This window comes from Podarcis liolepis (assembly GCF_965112155.1).
Source record: "Podarcis liolepis genome assembly, chromosome: 12".
Taxonomy (NCBI): Eukaryota; Metazoa; Chordata; class Lepidosauria; order Squamata; family Lacertidae; genus Podarcis; species Podarcis liolepis.
In genome coordinates this window covers 3,051,158-3,072,874 of record NC_139563.1, presented here as the reverse complement: position 1 = coordinate 3,072,874, position 21,717 = coordinate 3,051,158, and the positions used below count along the sequence as shown (strand labels likewise).

The window sequence follows — 21,717 nt, the reverse complement described above, 5'->3', positions numbered from 1 at the left end:
GCCCAGAGCATTTTCTAGGTGCATCCACTTTTGACAGTCACACACACATCAAATACCATGTTATGTGCAGGATGTATTGCAACGTCTTCCCTTCCAAATCTCCTTTCCATTTGCGTCTAGACCAGGGGTCAGCAAGCTTTTTCAGCAGGGGGCCGGTCCACTGTCCCTCAGACCTTGTGGGGGGCCGGACTATATTTGGGGGGAGGAAATGAACGAATTCCTATGCCCCACAAATAACCCAGAGATGCATTTTAAATAAAAGGACACATTCTGCTCATGTAAAAACACGCAGATTGCTGGACTGTCTGCAGGCCGGATTTAGAAGGCGATTGGGCTGGATCCAGTCCCTGGGCCTTAGTTTGCCTACCCATGGTCTAGACGCTGCACAGCGGACCAGCCTTTGCTCTGGGGGCATATGGGGCACAGGCAAGTACCCACGACACGTGCGCCAGCTTCAAGAAACCTCTCCTGCCAAGCTTCTGCTAGCTACATGAGCAACTCCTCGCTGTGTTTTCTGCCCAATACAGAAAACAGGGTCAGAATTATTATTTCCCATGAATCTGGGGCAGCTGCTTCCCTCCCGTCCTCCCCTCGCCAGGGCCTGCTGCTCAGCCAACAACATCCATGTGGACTTTTGCTGCTTTCCCCCACACCCTCCAGCCAGGGTGAACATTGATCTGAAATTCATTGTCTGGGAGTTGAGCCAAGGAGAAGGGTTAAAGCTCATATACAGTGGTACCTTGGATCTCGATTGGCTTGGCTCCTGAACAAATCGGCTCAAACCCAGGAGTGTTCCGGTTTGTGAACGTTTTTCGGAAGCCGAACGTCCGACGCATTCAGGAAGCTCCCGCAGCCAATTGGAAGCCGCGCCTCGGTTTTCGAACGGTTCCGGGAGTCGAATGGATGCCCGGAACGGATTAAGTTCGACAACCAAGATGCCACTTTATAGGGAGGGGAGACTGCTGGTATGGAGGGACCAGGAGGACAAGCTTTAAGCTAAAGCACAGTTTCCCATGATGGGAACCTGGTTGGCCACTGTGGGAACAGGCTACTGTAACAGATAGGCCACAGGCCTGATCCAGCAGGGTCTTCACATGTTCTACTCAGAGTAGTGAGCTGTGCAAGGCAAGGGTGCCCTAAGATAGAAGAGTTCCCGTTCCCACAGGTCTAAGATCCAGCAGGGTCTGAGGTGGGCAGGTGGCATTTTACCATGTTGCCTCTGGCTCCCGAGTGCTCCAGGCTAGCCTCTCACCCAGGGGTCAGCAAACCTTTTCAGCAGGGGGCCGGTCCACTGTACCTCAGACCTTGCGAGGGGGCTGGACTATACAGTCATACCTCGGGTTACAGACGCTTCATGTTGCGTGTTTTTGGGTTACGGATGTGCCGGAAGTACCGGAAGGGGTTACTTCTGGGTTTCGGTGAGTGCGCATGCGCAGAAGCACTAAATCGTGCTTTGTGCATGAAAGCACCGAATCGCGATCTGCGTGTGTGCAGACGCAGCGCAGTGCGAATGTGCCTCCCACGTCTAGCCCAGGGGTCAGCAAACTTTTTCAGCAGGGGGCCGGTCCACTGTCCCTCAGACCTTGTGGGGGGCTGGACTATATTTTGAAGGGGGGGAAATGAACGAATTCCTATGCCCCACAAATCACCCAGAGATGCATTTTAAATAAAAGGACACATTCTACTCATGTAAAAACACAGTGATTCTCAGACCGTCCACGGGCCGGATTAAGAAGGCGATTGGGCTGGATCCATGCTCTTACCTGTGTGCTAAAGCCTCATCTCTGGCTCGACTGCACTCTCTCTTCTTCGCTTGCAAGGCAAGGCCTCGGGAAGCCCTCTGGAGACCCGCCAGAACGGATCCTCCTCGATAATTAACGAGCTCATTGAAACACTAGCCCTGCGGCGGAGGCAGCACTCTTGATTTCCGGCTGCTGCTTCCAGCTGTGAACTCTCTCCACAAGGTGCCAACCACCTTGGTTGCAGCACTCAAGAACCGGGCTCTCCTCTAGAACATGCGCAGAGGGCAACCAAAGGTGATCTTTCTGACGGTGAGAACCGTTCAACAGCAGGACAGGCTACCTTGGGAGGTGATGGACTCTCCATCATTTGATGGGGGGTGGCTGTCTGCCAGGGATTCTTTAGCTGTAATTCCTGCATTGCATTGGGTTGGACTTGATGAACCTTGGGGGTCCTTGACAGTTCTATGAACCAAGCAGGCTAAGGAAAGAAAGCAGGCCAATCCTGGAAACATTTACGGAAACATCCCAATTTCTTCCGAACACCAGAATTGCGGAGCAACACTATTTTTCAGCATTTACTCAGGTGGCAAGGGGAACAAATCTTCCTTTGCCACTCTCTTCCTTTAAATTGCTCCTGGTGTTTGCAGAGAGGGCCCACAGCTCAGGGACACCTGGTGGGCATGCAGAAGGTCCCAGGCTCAGTCCCTAACAGAATCTCCAATTAAAAGGGTCAGGTAAACAGCAGGGGGTGAGGAAGACCCTCTCCTGTACCAGGAGAGCCACTGATGGTCAGAGGGGTTGATATTGGGCAAGATGGACGAGTAGCCAGGGGGCAGCAAACTAGGCTCCCAGGGCACCTAACCGCCCAGGGAATCAACAGATCCCAGATGTCTTAATAGCTCAGGAATTGCTTTGCTGAAGTGGATCAAAGCAACATCCAGGCCAGCGCGCTCATTTCTCAGCTGTCTCCCGGAAGTCCACAATCTGGTTATGGTTTCAATGGGTGTCAAAGAGTGAGCCAGCACACCATTCAAAGTTGGAGTCAACTCTTTATTAGTAAAATCACAATCTTCACAGACTTGGCTGAGTGTCAGGCCTAATGAGTGCAGCAGCTCATCCCCGTTAGGGTCTTGTCCCGTGAATCAGTTGTGAGACTGAAAGCCCCTGCCTTCCGACAACTGTCTTAAGTCCTATCTGCTCCAGGGATTTTTCCAGGCAATCTGAGACTGCACCTGTGTGCAGCCTGTCACTAGTCCGCCCGTTTCAGCCCTCTCCTGGTCCTGGGAGATGTGGGGAAGGGAGCTTGTCACAGCAGAAGGGGAAGACACCCCATGCCTCTTAACCAGTCTGACTCATCTCTGCCTCTTGGTGTCCGGTCTCAGAATCTGCATCAGATTCTGGACTTCTCTGCCACACTCTTCCTAATCATTAAGCAGTTACCTCTTTAGCTTCCAACACCACCTCTTCCCAGTCTTCTCCCTTTGACCACTCATCCTCCCCCTAGCTTTGTGCCTTCTTCCCTTGGGGATTCCCCAGCTGGTTCCTCCCACCATTCCTCTGCCAGTCCACGACATCGGGTCTTTGGTTTGGTTTGCCCCAACTCTGGTAAAGGTGTAACGTAGGGATGGGCACCCTGTGGCGGAACTCATGAGGCCTCCGGCGAAGGCACTGCGCTGAGCCCTTGAAAAGCAGAGGAGGAAGATGGCAGAGGCACAATGGGCAGCGCTGTTCCTAGAGAGCTGGGCAAGGGCTGATCTGGAAGGGGAGAGCCAAGAGGCTGCCTCGCTCCCATGAATACCAGATCAGGTGGGGCCCCCACTTGCCGCCTCCCCTCCCTCCCGCCCTCTTGCTCAACAGCGCATTGTCCCGGCCACCGGGACTCAACTCTTTCAAGGCAAAGGATTAGTTCCGTCCGAGAGCCGAGGTGCTCAGCATCTTAATGAACGAGGCCAAACGGAGTTCCAAGTGGAGCTAGAGACTGGGCTCTTTTAAGCGTGATGCTACTTCCCTTTCTCTCTCTGCACATCCTTCTGAACAGCTGCCCTATTTATAGCAACCATTTGTAGAAGCGAGTTGGAGGCTCTCGTTTGCCCTGGGCCCTTGTATTACCCAACCACTTCCTCTCCAAACGTCACCCCTCCTCACCCAGTGCTGCGTCTCAAATCACATCATGGTCTGCAGCAGAAGAGCTGGACACCAAAGAGCCGCCTTGTTCGCTTCCATCCTCATCAGCCCCTGGCCAAGAGACTATCACCTAGCACTTACATCACATGAAAATGCTTTTTCCACCATCTTGCCCCTGCAACTTTCTATCTATTAAAATGCACTGTGCATGTCATTAACGACGCCTGATGGGAAGGGCAGATGGGTAAAGGGGAGCAACTTCCCAGTTCAATGTTCTCCTGGACGATTCTATTTATTTTTATATTTATTAAATTTCTAAAGCGCCCTTCATCCAAGGATCATGGGGCGGTCTGCAATAAACAAACACGAAGACAGAGTAACAAACCAAAGCTATACCCCCTCTAGTTTAAAAGGCCCATCGATTGTTTAATTAGCCGAAGGCAGAAGAGGAATGTTTTTGCCTGTGTAACCAAGGAGCCAGGGTCAAGGAGCGAGGTGGACGGCACCTTCTGTCCATTCATCCCAGACAGCATTTGAATGGAGGGCAGTCATTCATTCAAACCCATAGGAAGAATCCAAACCAAACCACTTCTGAGCTTGGTTCTGGCTAATGAACACACGGAGCACAGATGTGTTTTGTTTTTAAAAAAAACCTGCATTTTTATTTCACAAAATTTAAGTGGCTGAGTTGCAAGAAACGAAGGTCTCCCCACTCCCACTCCCCACATACAGGACCAGACTAGAAGGGGGGAGGGAACAAACCAACAAATGAAAGGTCATCACTCCCACCCACAACCCACCCACTTGTGTACAGAAACACCGTCGTGTTAACAATTCATATTATGCTGCAGGACACAAGTCAACAGTAGAGTAGAAAAAGAAGAAGACAAGTTTCTCCATCTAGAACCTTGACATTTGAAGTGGATCTTGCTAAAAACAACCTGAGGTTATTAGTCTAAAGAGGACCATGTTTGGAATCTCGATTCCACGCTGCTCCGAAGACAATGGGGTCCAAAGGGGGAGGGAAACACAGCAGCGGGGGAGACATGGGAAGCACTTTCCTTTCTGGGGGGGGTGTTTTGGGGGGGGGACGCAGAGGAAGAGCTTCGGCCAGAAGGCAGGGGCTTTTATTTTCCTGAGAAGGGGATGGCGTTATCCCCCAGGTGTCCTAAGTGAGAGGGTTGAGAGCAGGAGTCCGGATGGCCAAAACTAAGTTGTTGTTCTCCTCATCCCCAGAGCTTCCAGGCAGCAGGGTGAGGAAGGAAGGGGCAAGCGTTGCTTCTGTGGCCAAAGAGCTGGAATCAGACCAATCTCTACTGGCAACCCTTATTTGTGTACGGTGGTATTAGGAGGGGCACCAACCGTACAAGAGCAGTGAGGCCTAACTTGGAAATCTGGTGCACTGCCCCCCCTGGAATGGCCCCTCCCCAGCCCAGTGGGCTGCAAGACCACCCACTTCCCTGGCATTGTTCTCAATCAAAGCCGAAGTTGCTCATTTACACTCCTTTGCAAGTTGCAGGAACAAGAGGAAGAAAGACTGGCAACGGGATAGGGACGCAACGCCCACAATCTGGGCAAGGAGCAGGATACGGAGCAGCCCAAGTTGTAGGTTGAGGGCGAGCTCACCTGCAGCCTTCTATATGACGCTGGGACTACAACTCCCATCAGCTGCCGCCACCACGGGCAACGGTCAAGGGTGATGGAGTTTCAATTCCAGCAACATCCAGAGAGCACAGCTGCCCCCAATTGTGGTTGTAGGCGGACAGATTCCCTTGCTCCCTGCGCAGCCCCCCGGGGTTCAAGTGTTCCCAGCAAAGAGCTGGAAGATAAGGAAGCAGGGAGTGTGCACTGTACCTACGTGTGCTTGCAAATAAGGAAGATGTCAGTGATGTTTCAGAGCTCCTATTCGGACCATTCCAGTAAGGAAGCGTGTTTCCTTAATCTGCTCCCCTCAGCCCACCCCACGGCTGCCTGCAAGAGGTAGTTGGGGTAAGCACACCCCCACACCCCGGCTGCTCCAGCACAATCTTGTAAACTTGCGCTTTGCTATCTACGGGAGTTTGATTGCTTGCTCGTTTTGAAAGAGGAACACCACGATATATGCTCCAAGGATACAGGGGAGGAAAAGGAAGAAGGCTTTATTTACCCCCCCCCCGCTACTGTGGTGACCTGTTTGATATGAAACGAGAGGGAGGGAGAATGGGATACATCGACCCCACTCCCCTTGCGCTGAAAGGCTGGAGTGGGAAAAGCGAACATCGCTGCAGAGAGCACCCCGCCAATTGATCTGGCTCCCGGCTCTTCTCGGGCGAGATCGATATTTCCTTTTAATAATATCGCCAGGCAATCCCCAGGGCTCGACAAGCTTCCTGAATAATTGCCCACCTGCAGCGCCTGTGGTCAGCGTGAACCGAGAAGCCGAGGCCAAGGGGAGAGGCAGGCTGCTTTCCCCACCGCCCTGGCCGCAAAACGCTTCTACTCTTGTGACCGAGGAGGGGCGGCAACGCGATGCCTCGCCTCCCACAACGAAGGGACCCAACGGGCTTCTGGTTACGCTGCATCTCCTACCTGGGAAGGTAAAGAGAACCCAGAGGCTCAACATGCGAAGTAACAAGTTGGAGCACTGTCGGCTCTGGCTGTGTTCCTGGCAGAAAAGGAAGGCACAAACCGTCACCAAAACTACGTGGGGGAACAGGTCTGGGTGTGGGCGCATAGGGGGCAAGGGCAGAGGCCAGGGAAGGAAGGAGCAGGAAACTGAGGAATGGTGTTTTTGGTTGCTACTGTCACAGCTTGAGAGACGCCTTGTTGCCGGACCGATCAGGGAGCTGCGGAGGCTGTTGCTGCTCCCGCAGGAGGTGGGGTCGCCCCGTCAACTGGAGGCTGCGGCTGTGGCTGCGGCGGCTGCTGTTGCTGCTGCGGATCTGCAGAGGAATGGGTGTGAAACGGGGAATTAAAGGCAGGAAGCTTGGCAGGGACATTCCTCGCTCCCTAAAACTGCCTGCCCTTCCAGGAGTCCAAATGGCAGTGCTTTCAGCTCCAGGATGGCACCACCCTCTGGTTGGGAGATGGTGCTGGCCGTCTCACTGTCTTACAAAGACACTTTCCTGGACCAGAATTGGGAGGTCGCTTGCTGGGTTTTTCTCAACATGAACATCTGACCCATCTATCTATCAAATTAAGAACTGGGGGAATTCCTCTGCCACCCCACACTCCCAGTGTCCAGAGGAGAGTCTTTATAGCTGGGGTGTCATCTCAGGAACATCCTTTGGCTTGCAGCCTTCCACTTTAGGAAATCAGAGACCCCTCTTGTCCAACGGCTGCATCGGCCAAGGAGGTTGCTGTGCCCTGATAAATCTCCTCTAGAGGAGACTGCGCCTCAAAGGCTGACCCACTGACCCTCTCACCAAGTGAACCAGTGACCCATGATCCTGCATTGCAGGGGGTTGGAATAGATGACCCTCGGGATCCCTCCCAACACGACAATTCTATGAACTTCCTCTCTGGTCCTGTGGAGCACCAGATCAGGCATAATAATAATAATAATTTATTATTTATACCCTGCCCACTCTGGGCAGCTCGCAACAAAATAATAAAATACTGTAATGCACCAAACATTAAAAGCTTCCCTAAACAGGGCTGCCTTCAGATGTTCTCTAAAAGTCTGGTAGTTGTTGTTCTCTTTGACATCTGGTGGGAGGGTGTTCCACAGGGTGGGTGCCACCACCGAGAAGGCCCTCTGCCTGGTTCCTTGTAACTTGGCTTCTCGCAGGGAGGGAACCGCCAGAAGGCCCTCGGAGCTGGACCTCAGTGTCCGGGCAGAACGATGGATTGGCCTGACCCAGCAAAAGCAGGAGGAGTTCTGAGGATGGTGGGCTGGGTGGTGTTGGGGGAAGAGACCCTTGGTGTCATAGGACTAGAGTGAGGTGGAGGAGAACTGCCTCTGTCTACAAATATCATTCAACCACAATGAAGAAGTAGTCAGAAGACGGACTGCTCTTGCTATCTGTACGGGCAGACCAGTGATGGTGCAGAGGAGCCGCAAATGGGGCAGGAAAATCCCGGCATTGCAGGCGCTTGGTCTACATGAGCCTTGGAGGCCGGTTCCAACTCTGTGATTCTGTGGCAGTCTGGGAGCTGGGGTTGGGGAGTGGGAAGGGGCATGCAGTGGGGAAAGACAGGTGACCGGTTCTACTTACACAAGCCGTTCGGAGAAGCCAGGGTCCCCCGGGCTCCCACGATATTTCCTGCCGCACCGGACGGGGGAGCGCTGCTGCTGCTGCTGCTGGCTTGGTGAGCGCTGGCCGATCCGCTTGGCATTGCCCGTCCTGGCAAGGGCTGCCCGGGCATCATGGAGCCTTGCCCCAGGATCTGAGCTGTGGGAGGGAAGGATGGTGCTTAATGGGGGTGGGCATTCAGTGGTGGTGAAGAAAAGCAGCCACGACACAGCTCTGGACACCTATGCATGTCGCAAGCACCTCACAGGGATCTTTCAAGTAGATTGGCAAACACAAACAGAAAGGGGGGAAGAAAACCCAAACAAACTGTAAATTCACTGACCCCACCTTGAGCTTTGGGGAGCCCAGATGATGCTGGCTGCAGCACGATCCAGGAGGTGAAATCCTGGCATCCCATGGCTCCAAAAGTAACTTATTTTCCTTCCAAAAAGGAGTTAAGATTCTACGGCCCACCACTGTGGGGAATGGGTGAGCTGGATGAAGGGTGATGGAGACAATTCTGGGTTGGAATCCCCCAGAGACCTACTCCCCAATGAGAAAGGAAAGAAACTAAGACCAACAAGAGACAAGGAAAAGGGCAAACACAAACAAGATGAAGAAGAATTGCAGAAGGGACATGGAAGAGATTTAAGGGCCTCGGACATAAGGCTTCCAGGTTGATGGACTAGACGGAATGGACAATAAGGACAACAAGGACTGACATGACCCGAGACCAGGAAGAAGAGACGCTGGATGATGATTGGAAGAGAATTTATAATGGAAACTTTTTTATTTTAGAATCAGCTAATGAATATTAGGGAAAATGTGGGAATGAAACTATACGACTCTAGCAGAAATGATATTAGGAGTTATGAATATTTGAAATTTAAGACTTAAGTTTTAAGGCACTTAGGGGTAAGATAAGGATAAATAAATTAAGGTAATCTGAATAATAGAATATGGGGAAAGATGGTAAGGATTTGTTGAGCTAATTATTAGGACAAATTGTTAAGACAAATTTTATAACAAAAATTGAGAAAGATGGAAAGAATTTGCTGAAATAATTACTAAACTAGAATACAAAAACGGAGGTGAGAGGTCAATGAAACAAGCAAATGGAAATTATAGATATGCAATTTGGGATTTGTGTCCCCCCCCCTCTTTTTTCTTCTTTTTTTACGTTTTTATTGCTGTATTGTTATATTGGGTTTTTACATTTTGTGCTTTTCTCTTTTTTATTGTCTTTTTTTCTTTTTTCTTTTTTTGTATTGTAGTGTTGTTTGTTATTTTTTATTTTTCTTGCAATTTTGAAATTATCAATAAATATTATTTTTTTAAAAAAGATTCTACGGCCCACCCACATGCACTGACGGTCAACAATCACTCTTGCAGGCAGACAGGCTGGGATTGCTCAGTAATTTCCCCCCAGTCCCACCCACAAGCCTCTCGACAGCCACCCCCTTCTGCTCGCATCCTGGTGCTGAAGATGGCAGAGGTAATGGAAGTTGGTTCTTATTGTGAACTTCTTGTTCCTTGGAGGTTTTTAACAACAACAACAACAACAATTTATTATTTATACCCCACCCATCCGGCTGAGTTTCCCCAGCCACTCTGGGCGGCTTCCAACAGATTAAAAACCAGAATAAAACATCAAACACTTCCCTAAACAGGGCTGCCTTCAGATGTCTTCTAAAAGTCAGATAGTTGTAGTTTCCAGGTCACCTTCAAAGGTAGCCCCACGCAGAGCGCATTACAGTAGTCCAAGCGGGAGATAACTAGAGCATGCACCACTCTGGCGAGACAGTCCACAGGCAGGTAGGGTCTCATCCTGCATACCAGATGGAGCTGATAAACAGCTGCCCTGGACACAGAATTGACCTGTGCCTCCATGGACAGCTGTGAGCCCAGAATGACTCCCAGGCTGCGCACCTGGTCCTTCAGGGGGACAGTGACCCCATTCAGGACCAGGGAGTCCTCCACACCCACCCACCCCCCACAAACAGTACTTCTAGGTGGCCGCCTGTCATGGCTGCTTCAGCCGAGATTCCTGAATTACAGCGGGTTGGACTAGATGACCCTGGGGGTCCCTTCCAGCTCTGCAATTCTATGATTCTGTTTGAAGAGTGGACCAGAGGACATTCAGTTGATGGGATGGTCTCTCCCTTTGGACTGAGGAGGCAGAGTCTTCCCAAGTCTTTCACCACCAATTAAACAATGATGACAGAGGAAGAAGGCTACCGTGCTGTCCTGACCAGAGGCAGGGAAGATCTGGAGGGATGAGGTGGCTCCTTAAAGGCTTGGGAAGACCCTTGGCTATTCCAGCCCATGGGAGGCATCGCCTTGTCACCTGAATGCCCTCCAGTCCACTCTGGCAAACCTCATCCCTGAAGGTAGGGACACCAGCTGCCCAAAGTGCCAACCAACGCCTGCAGTTCGGTCAAGAGAGTGGCCCTGAGAGAGCAAACAAGTCAGGTACAACAACAACAACAACAACAACAACAACTTATTTATACCCCGCCCAGCTGGCCGAGTTTCCCCAGCCACTCTGGGAGGCTCCCAATCGAGTGTTAAAAACAATACAGCATTAAATATTAAAAACTTCCCTAAACTGGGCTGCCTTCAGATGTCTTTTAAAGGTAAGATAGCTGCTTATTTCCTTCACATCTGAAGGGAGGGTGTTCCACAGGGCAGGTGCCACCACCAAGAAGGCCCTCTGCCTGGTTCCCTGCAACCTCACTTCTCACATCGAGGGAACTGCCAGAAGGCCCTCGGCGCTGGACCTCAGTGTCTGGGCTGAACGATGGGGGTGGAGACGCTCCTTCAGGTATACAGGAATGTTTAGTGGCTCCAGCCCCGACAGTTCCATTTAGGGCAGCGGGGAAGGCTTCTGGGCAAAAAGCCGAAAAGAGGAGTGCAAAAAAAAAAGGAAAAGTCCCTCGCCTCAAGACAGCTTGCAGTTGAATCACCAGATGGAGGCAAGAGAAGGGGGTGTGGGGAGAGATGGAGGAGTTGAATTGGGCCAATTCCCAGTTTACTGGTATGGAGACTTTGCCTCTCTTAGGAACGACACTTCACAGAAGCAGCAGGACTCAAGGAGCGTTTGGAAGAAAGAGTGTGGCAATCCTAGAGTGGAGAATGGGTGGGTTCTTTTTGGGAACAGTATTACCAGCCCCAACCCGTGGCTGCGGGGGACCGTTCCGCATTATCTCTCACAAACAACAAATTTACTTTTCAGAGACAGCAAGAAGTGAAGTGGCCTTTTCCTTGCGGCAGCTGCTGCTCAGCGAGGGGACTCACGGATGAAGCCGTCTTGTGAGAGAGCAAGGGCCACACAGCCAAATTATTTCTCATTTCATGTGTTGTGGGGTGGAAGTTGGTGAGCAATGATGGTCTGCAGCTGTTCATAAATTTAAACTAGGATTAAGGAGGGTCCTTATCCTGACTGTCTCCAGGAAACTGAGGGAGGAGAGGGGAGTGCACAACACACACACACACACACACACACACACACACACACACACACAGCACTTTGGCCTCTCCAGCCAAGAAAGCCCATTAAAAATGTGTTACACAGCAGTGGTGGGAACTGAGGCCAAGGAAATTCCTAGCTCAGCAGATAAGGTGAAGGCTGCTATGTGCCAAGTTATTGACTGCCACTCTTAACACCCACTTACAGCCTGTTACTGCGACAGATTTATTAGCATCTTGTTAGCATCAAGAACTACTTTTTTTCCTTCATTAAAAAAAACTCCAACCCTTTCTAGACACACAAACGCTAGCGGTTTCTTTTTACAGGAAGAAACCCTCATGTCTGGTACCTCGATTGCAAGTTAGGCAGAGATCACATGCAACTCCTCTGGATCCAGAAAACTCAACACCCCCTGCAGGTGAGAGGGCCCGAAACAGAGGACCCATAGGCCAGTTCAGGACCAGATGAATAAAGGATTCCCAGCCTGGAACTGATGAGCTCCAGCCGAGCTCTCGATCTTCCTTAGACCTTAAGATCCTTGTGCTGTGCCGGCCTGGCACACTTCCAAAGTACCAGCCTATCCTATCAACTTTTGGTCACAAGTCCACCCTTCTGTCCAGCACCCAAGACTAGCTCTCTATAAACTCCACACCAATGGAACCCAAATCCTTCCTGAGGGACATAAATTGCTCTGTAGACACAGTTCCAGTTTTAGGACGATTTTGTTCCGTGCAAAAGACTGGAGTAATGACAGTGGATGGGAGGAACAAGAGCACAAACCTTGTGAGAATGGGCCCAGTGTGTGTGTGTGTGTGTGTGTGTGTGTGTGTGTGTGTGTGTAGCAAGCAGGGAGAGCAGCAGCAGAAAGGAGAGAGAATTGGCTGCCCCTTGCCTGGTGATCTACTGGGAGTTTCTACTGAAGGTGTCACAGTGATAAGGCATTTGCAATGCAATGCTACTAAGAAACCTCACTGGCTGCACCTTTTGATATTTAGCAAAGGTGAGCTGAAACTTATGGAAGCTTCTCCATTAGGGAGTTATCTTCCGCAATCATTAGCAAAAGAAGCACTTTCTCTCTCTCTTTTTTTAAAAAGCTGCCTTTCTTCTGCCTGTACCCCTGAAACCAATTTCCCCACCACCAAAGCCCTCCAAATCCTAGCAGGCCTTGTGGTTCAAGAGAGTAAAGTGAATTCAGTCCTCTGCAATTCCTTGTACAGTGGTACCTCGAGTTACAGAAGCTTCAAGTTACAGACTCTGCTAACCCAGAAATATTACCTTGGGTTAAGAACTTTGCTTCAGGATGAGAACAGAAATCGTGCTCCGGCGGTGCAGCGGCAGCAGGAGGCCCCATTAGCTAAAGTGGTGCTTCAGGTTAAGAACAGTTTCAGGTTAAGAAACAGACCTCCAGAATGAATTAAGTACGGTACTTAACCTGAGGTACCACTGTAAAAGGAAACTGGGATCCCGCTAACACCTTCAGGCTGGCAACCACAACATGCAACGTTTATGCTGGAGTCTCTTATGTGCATGATTTATTCAAAGACACCACACAGGTTCCTGGGTGGTAGGATATATCTATAATCTTTATTGAATCCCCTTCCTCTCTCTCCCCTCCAGTAACAGGGTTCAGAAACCGGAACTGTTCAAGCTCTTCAGTCTTGAGACAGCCAAACATATGAGCAAAAAACTCTGGCATCACTGCAGCACAACAGATGGAAAAAACCTCCAAACCCTGCCTGGGCAAAGGGTTCTCAGAAGAATCTTCCAACCAGAGAGGAGAGACTGCAAAACCCATCCATGCACACATGGATGTGCACATAGCCTCCGGCGAGCACACTCTCCACACGCAGCTATGGCATTTCTGCCATTCCCTTAAAGAGCAGCAGCAGCAGCAACCCACCAGAAGCTCTCCCCGTGGAAAAGCTCCTCTAGTCATCGGCCTGAGGAGACTTGCTCCCCCTTCCAAAGGAGAAACAGGGACTGCCCACAAGGCTTTTGCTGCTGGGGTCTCCCTTCGATGCTCCAGAGCACCTGACCAGGTGAAAGCAGAGAAGAGCATGGGACAACACCGCAGAAGATTTGCAGGGAACCCCCTCTCCCTGCATGTTCAGCTGGAAGTTACCCAGCTTGGCTCACTCCCCTCCTCACAATGGGAGCAAAGAGTGCAATTTTACTGCTGCTGATTCTGGCTTCTGCCTGCCTGCCTCCAGTTCCCTCTTTCATGAGATCTGAGGAACAGAGACCAGTAAGAATAATAAAAAATTATTATTTATACCCCACCCATCTGACTGGGTTGTCCCAGCCACTCTGGGAGGCTTCCAACATAATATAAAAACACAGCAAAACAACAAGCATGAAAAACAGGACTGCCTTCAGAGGTCTTTGGGAAGTCACATACAGTGGTACCTCGGGTTAAGTACTTAATTCGTTCCGGAGGTCCGTTCTTAACCTGAAACTGTTCTTAACCTGAAGCACCACTTTAGCTAATGGGGCCTCCTTCTGCTACTGTGCCGCCCAAGCATGATTTCTGTTCTCATCCTGAAGCAAAGTTCTTAACCCGAGGTACTATTTCTGGGTTAGCGGAGTCTGTAACCTGAAGCGTATGTAACCTGAAGCATCTGTAACCCGAGGTACCACTGTAATTGGTTCTCTCTCTGACATATGATGGGAAGGCAATCCATGGGGAGGGCACCAATATGGAAAAAGCCCTCTGCCTGGTTCCCTGTAGCTTCACTTCTCACAGTGAGGGCATGGGCAAGTTTGCAGCCTGTCACAGGCGAATAGCAACCTCCCCCAATCAAAACTCAGACCAGCTGGGGCAAAACATGCAGACATTAAGATCAGGGGTTAGCAACAGACATTTGCCCCTATCATTCACTCCTTCATTGGAGGTTTATAGGCAGAGGTTGGATAGCCATCGGCCGTGGATGCTCTACTGAGATTCCTACATTGCAGGGGTTGGACTAGATGACCATGAGGGTTCCCTTCCATCTCTACGATTTTACGTGGGAGCTGTTTGATGAAGAAAATCCAGGTGGAGAGACTTGTCCCCAGGTATAGATGCTGTCATAACCTGCTCTTAACTGGCTAAAAATGACTGCTTAGCCTCTGTGAAATTTCACCTGCTTGCTCCAGGACCGAGGCTACCGCAGGCTAAGTTCTGCTGCAGGCAAATAGAAAAAGCAATGGTGGGTTCACTCCAGCCCTCTCTTCCTAGAGCGCATGAGGAGCGTTGTGGCGGGACTAAATGGCAGTTTGGCGACCACAGAACTAGACGGAAGCTGACAGAGGGACTGCTTGGACCAGAGGTCTTTTTCAGAGCTGAAGAGAGCAAGTTCGTCGCTCTGCTCATCTGGGAATTACCGTGAGGAAATAATGGAAGGAAGGTCAATAATCCCGCGGTCTTCATGGAGCCCTGCCTCTGATCGCTCAGATTCTGATCTTCAGGCTGAAAGAGGCATTGCGCTCTCGAAAGGCTCACGTTTCCCTTCGCTCGCCACTTTCATCCTCCTTCTCTTTCCCTACAGTACATAAATAGCCGCAGCCACCAGAATGGTCAAGTCTATTCCTTGAAACCCAACCGCATCCAATAAACAGGGAGCGCTGGCAATTGAGTTTCTTCAGCAGCAAAATGTTTCCCCATCTGCCCTGGTTAGATTTGCACAGGCCTGTTAAGCCTGAGATTTCTTCAGCAGAATCAAGGCACTAATGTAAGTAATTAAAAAAGGGTAGGGGGAGGACGACGACGACAGGTGGAAAGAATCAACTTAATCCAGCTCACACTAAGCTGGGCTTTTGGGGTAGAGGGCTGCACAGGTACCCCAACCCGCATTAGAAACTCAGAAAAATAAGCCAGTTGCCAAATGGCACCTTAAACCTAGGTTATGGTTGCCACAACAGAATAGCCAACGTTCCACCCCAACCGGTGGAATGTATTATTGTTATTCATTTCATTTCTATACCGCTTTATATTTTTAAAAATCTCAAAGCTGTTGACAATACACCCAAACATCAAATAAAACAATCCAGGATAAAACAAATTCATAGAATCATAGAATCATAGAGTTGGAAGAGACCACAAGGGCCATCGAGTCCAACCCCCTGCCAAGCAGGAAACACCATCAGAGCACTCCTGACATATGGTTGTCAAGCCTCTGCTTAAAGACCTCCAAAGCAGGAGACTCCACCACACTCCTTGGCAGCAAATTCCACTGTCAAACAGCTCTTACTGTCAGGAAGTTCTTCCTAATGTTTAGGTGGAATCTTCTTTCTTGTAGTTTGGATCCATTGCTCCGTGTCCGCTTCTCTGGAGCAGCAGAAAACAACCTTTCTCCCTCCTCTATGTGACATCCTTTTATATATTTGAACATGGCTATCATATCACCCCTTAACCTCCTCTTCTCCAGGCTAAACATGCCCAGCTCCCTTAGCCGTTCCTCATAAGGCATCGTTTCCAGGCCTTTGACCATTTTGGTTGCCCTCCTCTGGACACGTTCCAGTTTGTCAGTGTCCTTCTTGAACTGTGGTGCCCAGAACTGGACACAGTACTCCAGGTGAGGTCTGACCAGAGCAGAATTTCAAGCTTCAAGGAAAATATTTCAGATCCTTCTCTGAGTGGCATTCGGTTTTCCCCATATTTATTCATCTAGTGCAGGGTCTGACCGTTTGAATTGAGCTGTCGGAACTCGAGATTCTGGGCTGGCAGCTTGACTTGGGTCCTGGCTGTATCCCGCGAGGCACATCTGGATATGTAAACCCCACACCTGGCTAAGTTTGTGGCCTTCTGCCTCCAATAGCTATTCCAGGCAAATTCCAAAATGTTTCAGCGCACAAGTCTAGTTCATCCTCAATTGTCCTTTCCCCCCCAGAAGTTAGAAATGTTTCAGGTCTGAATTACTGAATCCTCTTCCCAAAGACCCCATCATCCAACTGGACTGAGTTCTTCTTCTGCCAAGCTTATATACAGTGGTACCTCAGGTTACATACGCTTCAGGTTACAGACTCCGCTAATCCAGAAATAGTGCTTCAGGTAAAGAACTTTGCTTCAGGATGAGAACAGAAATCGTGCTCCGGCGGCGCGGCGGCAGCAGGAGGCCGCATTAGCTAAAATGGAGCTTCAGGTTAAGAACAGTTTCAGGTTAAGAACGGACCTCCGGAACAAATTAAGTACTTAACCTGAGGTACCACTGTATTTGCTCCAGGTAAGGTAGCATAGTAAGCCAAGGTTTTTATTAACCTGGCAGATGCTAGACCACTGAGTACTATTAACCTTATTCTGAAATAGCTACCTTCAAATACAAAATCATCATCATCATGATCAAGTTAGTTCTTGGATAATATTTAGATATAGGCTTTGGATTTGCAACAGCTGTTTGGGCTCCGCTTTCTTGGTGAATGTTATTAGCATTTCTCGTGAGGCATTTTCAGAGTGAGTGCTTCAATGGTGAGGGTGGGAGAATGGGATAATAATCACGGCCCTACCTGACAAGAATGTTGTAAGGATCACTAGTGCTCTGAAGGGTCTGAATGAGCCATTTAAAAGGTATTTGTTCTGCCCTCTCCTCCTCCCCCAGGAGAAATTTCGGTGGGAGGGATGTTAGTAAAACACTTGGGGGTGCCCTGCCCTGCCCCAAGATCAGCTGAGGGGGGAGGGAAGCCCTCTGCGCTTCCACTGGCAACTGCACCCGCTTTCTGCCTGCCTGTTTCTATGCCTGCGTTGTATTTCACAAGAAAATGGCTTCCCACTAACATTATTCTTGCAGCGGAGACGCGGTGATCTGTTAAGGCAAGAGATGCTCGCGGGCGACTCTCTGATCGCGGCAGCTTTCAGGCTGACAAATAACGTAGCTGAGACCATCCAGGGTGGGGTGGGGGAGCCCGATTCAAAAGTGGATTAAGCATTTTGGGCATTCCGGTCAGCAGGAAAAGGGGGGGTGGGAGGAATGCACAACACAAAATGCTGCTCTTTGGGAGGAAGAGGAAAATACGGCTTGAAACTCAGAGGCAATGGCGGGGGGGGGGAGTGAAAGACAGTGAAGTGTGACCTACATAAGGAAAGGGAAAGGCTTAAAGGGGGAGGGGGGAGGCAGATGTTTAGGAGTGAAGGTAGGTTCACTACTGTGAGAGGCAGCCCACTGAAAAAGCCTGTTCCACGTTTAGGTCTCCTCCTCCTCCTCCTCCCTCGGCCGGCAAAGTCACGCTGTGTGGCATCAGGCTCACATATGTTGCATGACACAGGCGTGTGCTTTGGGCGGTGCGGGAAAGCTTCAGCCTGGACAGGCCCCCGGGGGCTGTCCTGACACATTTATCGACTGCCCCTCCTCTGTTAATGGCGACCGATCACATTTTGTTAAGTGGAGAGTCTAGCATCAGGCTTTCGGGCTTTCTAGTCCTGGCTAAGGGGAGGCATGGGATGGAATTCATTTCTTCCAAACATTTCTGTGCCGCCTTCTCAGCTTACATTTTATTTTTTAAAAAAGCTTGTCAGTGTTGCAGGAATTTATGTATAGGTTGGGTGGGTGGGGGGTTGCCCCTCCAGCAGATATCATGCACATGCAGCCCACTACCAAAACCAGCACAACCGCTTTTGTGACTTTTGTGATTTGTCCCCACAAACACCCCATCACAGTTTCTTCCTATCTGTTCAAAAGGCCTTTGCTGCACGATACCAAATGTAAGAATTCACTGATGGATGTATCTCAGTACTGGCTCACTGGGAAAACTTCATAAATTAATAGACGTGTGAGCTCAGCTACTCAGCAGCCCCTCTGCCTGAGTGATAATTCCTGGCATCCTGATACCTGAGTGCCAGACAGGTAGCCATAACAAACCCAGATGAAGACAAAAGGGTGTGATTAACCTGGCTGGGAAACAGGGAAATGTAAAGATCTCCTTTGTTACACTTGATGGGTGTTTGGTGGAGGGCAAGGGGAACCATGGGGCAGGGTCCAGGATGCTCAGATTACTGCCACCAGACCTCCCCTTTCATGATGTAACCATGATGTGTTAGTGATGCGGTTTGGGGGGTGTAACATGGGGATTAGCAGCTAATAAAAGTTTGGGGGCTCTTTTGTCCGGGGCTTCCATCTTGTTCTGCCTTGTGGCAGGTGGGAGTCCTGTCGCAACCGTCTTCAATAAAGACCAAGCCCACTGGCTGCTGTTTTGCTCTGGTATTCCTGGCTGGTGTCCTTGTTTTTTTGTCCAAGGGAGCCCTCAGATTTCTCCGTTAACATTAGGATGAATTTATATTAAGCCAGAGCACTAAGGGCTTTTCCTGGGAGCTCAAAATATGCCACATCGTGTTCTTTTGCTAGCCCTGAAAACTCCCCCTTCTAAGGTAAGCCCCCAACCCCACATTACGGGGTTTTGGGGTTTTTTGTTTTTTTAAAAAGATATTTATTAAAAGTTTTTAAGATATGACAAAAAAGAAAAATAAACATACAAAATAAAAAACAGTTAAAAACACACATTAATTTTCAATAACATAACTTCCATACACTTATTTCCTCGGACCTCCTCATACCTCCCTTCTTTGTATTCCAGTTCGATTTGTTAGTTCAGCAAATCCTTACCATTAAACTTTTACCCATTTGTAAAACCTCTTTTTCCTCCCCCCCCCCCATATCTCTTAAAACATTACAGCTGGAAACCGCTTGGTTTCTATCCAACATCCTTTTAACATTCATTAATTTTACAATGTTTCTGTAAGTAGTCTTTGAATTTCTTCCAGTCTTCTTTCACCGACTCTTCTCCCTGATCTCGAATTCTGCCAGTCATTTCTGCTAATTCCATGTAGTCAATCACCTTCATCTGCCATTCTTCCAGCACATTACGGGGGTTTTTTTTGGGTGAGGAGGAAGGCTAAGGGGTTATCACTTATAGAGACGCACTTGCAGGTTGAGAGCTGCCAGCCCCGTCCCACCCCCAAAATGGATGACAGTCTAAGGTTGAGCAGGAAGTAGTGGCCGTGTTGCCTGACTGCCACTTAAGAAAAATAAGAGTGACAGTGTGGTTTAATGGTTAGAGCACCAGGATTCAAAATTCTGCCCACTCAGCCAAGAAGCTCACTGGGTTTGACCTTGGGCCAGTCACCGTCTCTCGGCCTAACGCACATCACAGGGCTCTTGTTAGGATAAAATGGGGGAGAAGAAGTATGCACACCACCTTCAGCTCCTTAGAAGGTGGGATATAAATGCAACAAATGCATTTGTTATTAAACCAGCTGAATGCAAGAGAAACTCTCACACTGTAGAGTGTGCAGGATGTGTCTAGCCAGGAGAGCATAGAAACCAGAGTCCCTTCTGTGGGGCAACGCAGTGCCATTAAGCGTGCTTACACACACACCCGAAAAATTATGAATGGGTTCCATAAAGCTGGACTGCGAGTCTTAATACCGCTAGGCAAGCGCTGGAATCTGCCCTTCCTGCCACATGTCTTCCCCAGGAGACCCAAAGAATCGCAAAGCCAGGCACTGAATAATTAAGCACGGTAGCTAATTTAGTATCAACTCTCCAGCTCCCCACTCCGCCCGCCGCGAACATTTCCATCACTTCTTTCCAGCGTGATAATTCACTCTGCGCCGGTTGGAGAGACGGCAGCCCCCCCCCCAACACCAGCCTAATGCACCGAGAGGGTTATTTTCTGGGTTAAGACCAATTTGGACACCAAGCAAGTGTCCAGGGAGCTTCTTCCGAACACATCAAGCAGCGGGCAACGTAGTTTTTCAAGGCCAACACTGACCAGACATAAAGCAAACTAAGTGGCACGCCAGGACTGAACTGGCTACCTTCAAATATTTATGGCTCCTAAATAAAATATCTCTGTCAGGAGGCACCAAGCAATGAAACTCGCTCAAGTGTTTTCTGCAGGCATAAAAGGCCTGAACAGCTCAATGTAGTTAAATCATTCTCTGGCATCCGCAGGAGGCAGCAACTCCTGCCTGACTCCCCTTTTCTGCCAGTTCCAGCACAGGCAGTCTTTTTGCCTAGCCAGGTTTCAAATCCAGCGGGGCTATGTAGCGACTGCTAGGGCCGAGCTCATGGAAACCAGCCTGGCACTGGGCAGCCTGAAGGGGTGGCACTGAATATTCAGGCTGTAGCATCCCAAGACTCTCTGCAAAGGATGGTTCAGCTGAAGTCCAACGGCACGTAGACTAGTTTCTCTCCAGGGAACAAGCTTTGAACCAGAAGCTACCCAACAGAATAACGAGGTCTGGATTTGAAAGGGATTACATGAACCGTAAGAAAAGTCACAAGGACACGGGAGGAGCAGCTCAGCCAGCCCTGGAGGTCTCAATTTGTGGGCGCTACTTTTCAGCGCTAGGTTAAGGTGCTGCAAGCAGCTGTGTTGCCTCTACCTGCCTTACGACTTTTGCTACCTCGCAATTTCTGATTCATACGAAGGATCCCACCCCCGCCAAATGCCTGTTCTTCATCCGGTGAGACGAAGGACGACGTAGAAACATTTTAAACAAAATGCTCTGACTGTAAACCATAGCTATCCACCCACCCCCTTTCTTCTTGGCCAGTAAGAATTTTACGAGCCCCTTATCTTTTCTCTAGACCAGTGTTTCCCAACCGGTGTTCCGCGGCACACGAGTGTGCCGTGAGACGTTGCCTCGTGTGCCGCGAGATGCCTGGAGGGAGGCGGGCGAGTCGGGCGGCGAGAGGCGGGGCGGCGGCGGCGAGGAGAGGCCGCGCCTCCTGCTGCTGCCTGGCGCTCCTCCTCGCAGCCGGCAGCGCTGCCTGGGCGCCTCCGCGCGACTCTGCCTCGCTGGGTTTGGTCTCCCAGCAGAGACGGGTCACACGCGCCCCTCCCTCCCTCCCTCAGCCTGCGCGGAGGGAGAGCCAGAGAGAGGCATCGCTCCTGCGCTCCGAGGCGGATTGAGCGCAGCTGAGAGGAGCTGCCGAGGGAAAAAACTTTCACTTTTGTGCGTCCCTCCCGGCGTGACGCTGCGCGCTGACGTCACGGGACGGGGCTTTAATGGTGGTGTGCCGCGAGATTTTTTTTCAGTAAACAGGTGTGCCGTTGCCCAAAAACGTTTGGGAAACACTGCTCTAGACCTGCCCGTCACTTCAGCAAGAGACTCCGAGCCCCACGCTTCCCTGCATGCTCTGCCGGATTAGCGGTTCTGCTTTTTTACGTGTCACCAGGGGGCAAAGGCAAGCCT

General features: G+C 50.1%; 1 protein-coding gene across 1 annotated transcript in view; it reads right to left on the bottom strand.

Moving 5' to 3' along the window:
- Nucleotides 1-4,500: 4,500 nt before the first annotated feature.
- The window catches only part of SMARCC1 (SWI/SNF related BAF chromatin remodeling complex subunit C1), a 95,125-nt gene continuing 77,908 nt past the window's right edge, over nucleotides 4,501-21,717 (bottom strand). Inside the window, exons 27-28 of the mRNA XM_083466660.1 lie at nucleotides 8,063-8,239; nucleotides 4,501-6,787 (exon numbers count right to left, since the gene is read on the bottom strand). Coding sequence (XP_083322786.1) covers nucleotides 6,684-6,787; nucleotides 8,063-8,239 — 281 coding nt within the window. The 3' untranslated portion in view covers nucleotides 4,501-6,683. The remainder of the gene's footprint in view (nucleotides 6,788-8,062; nucleotides 8,240-21,717) is intronic.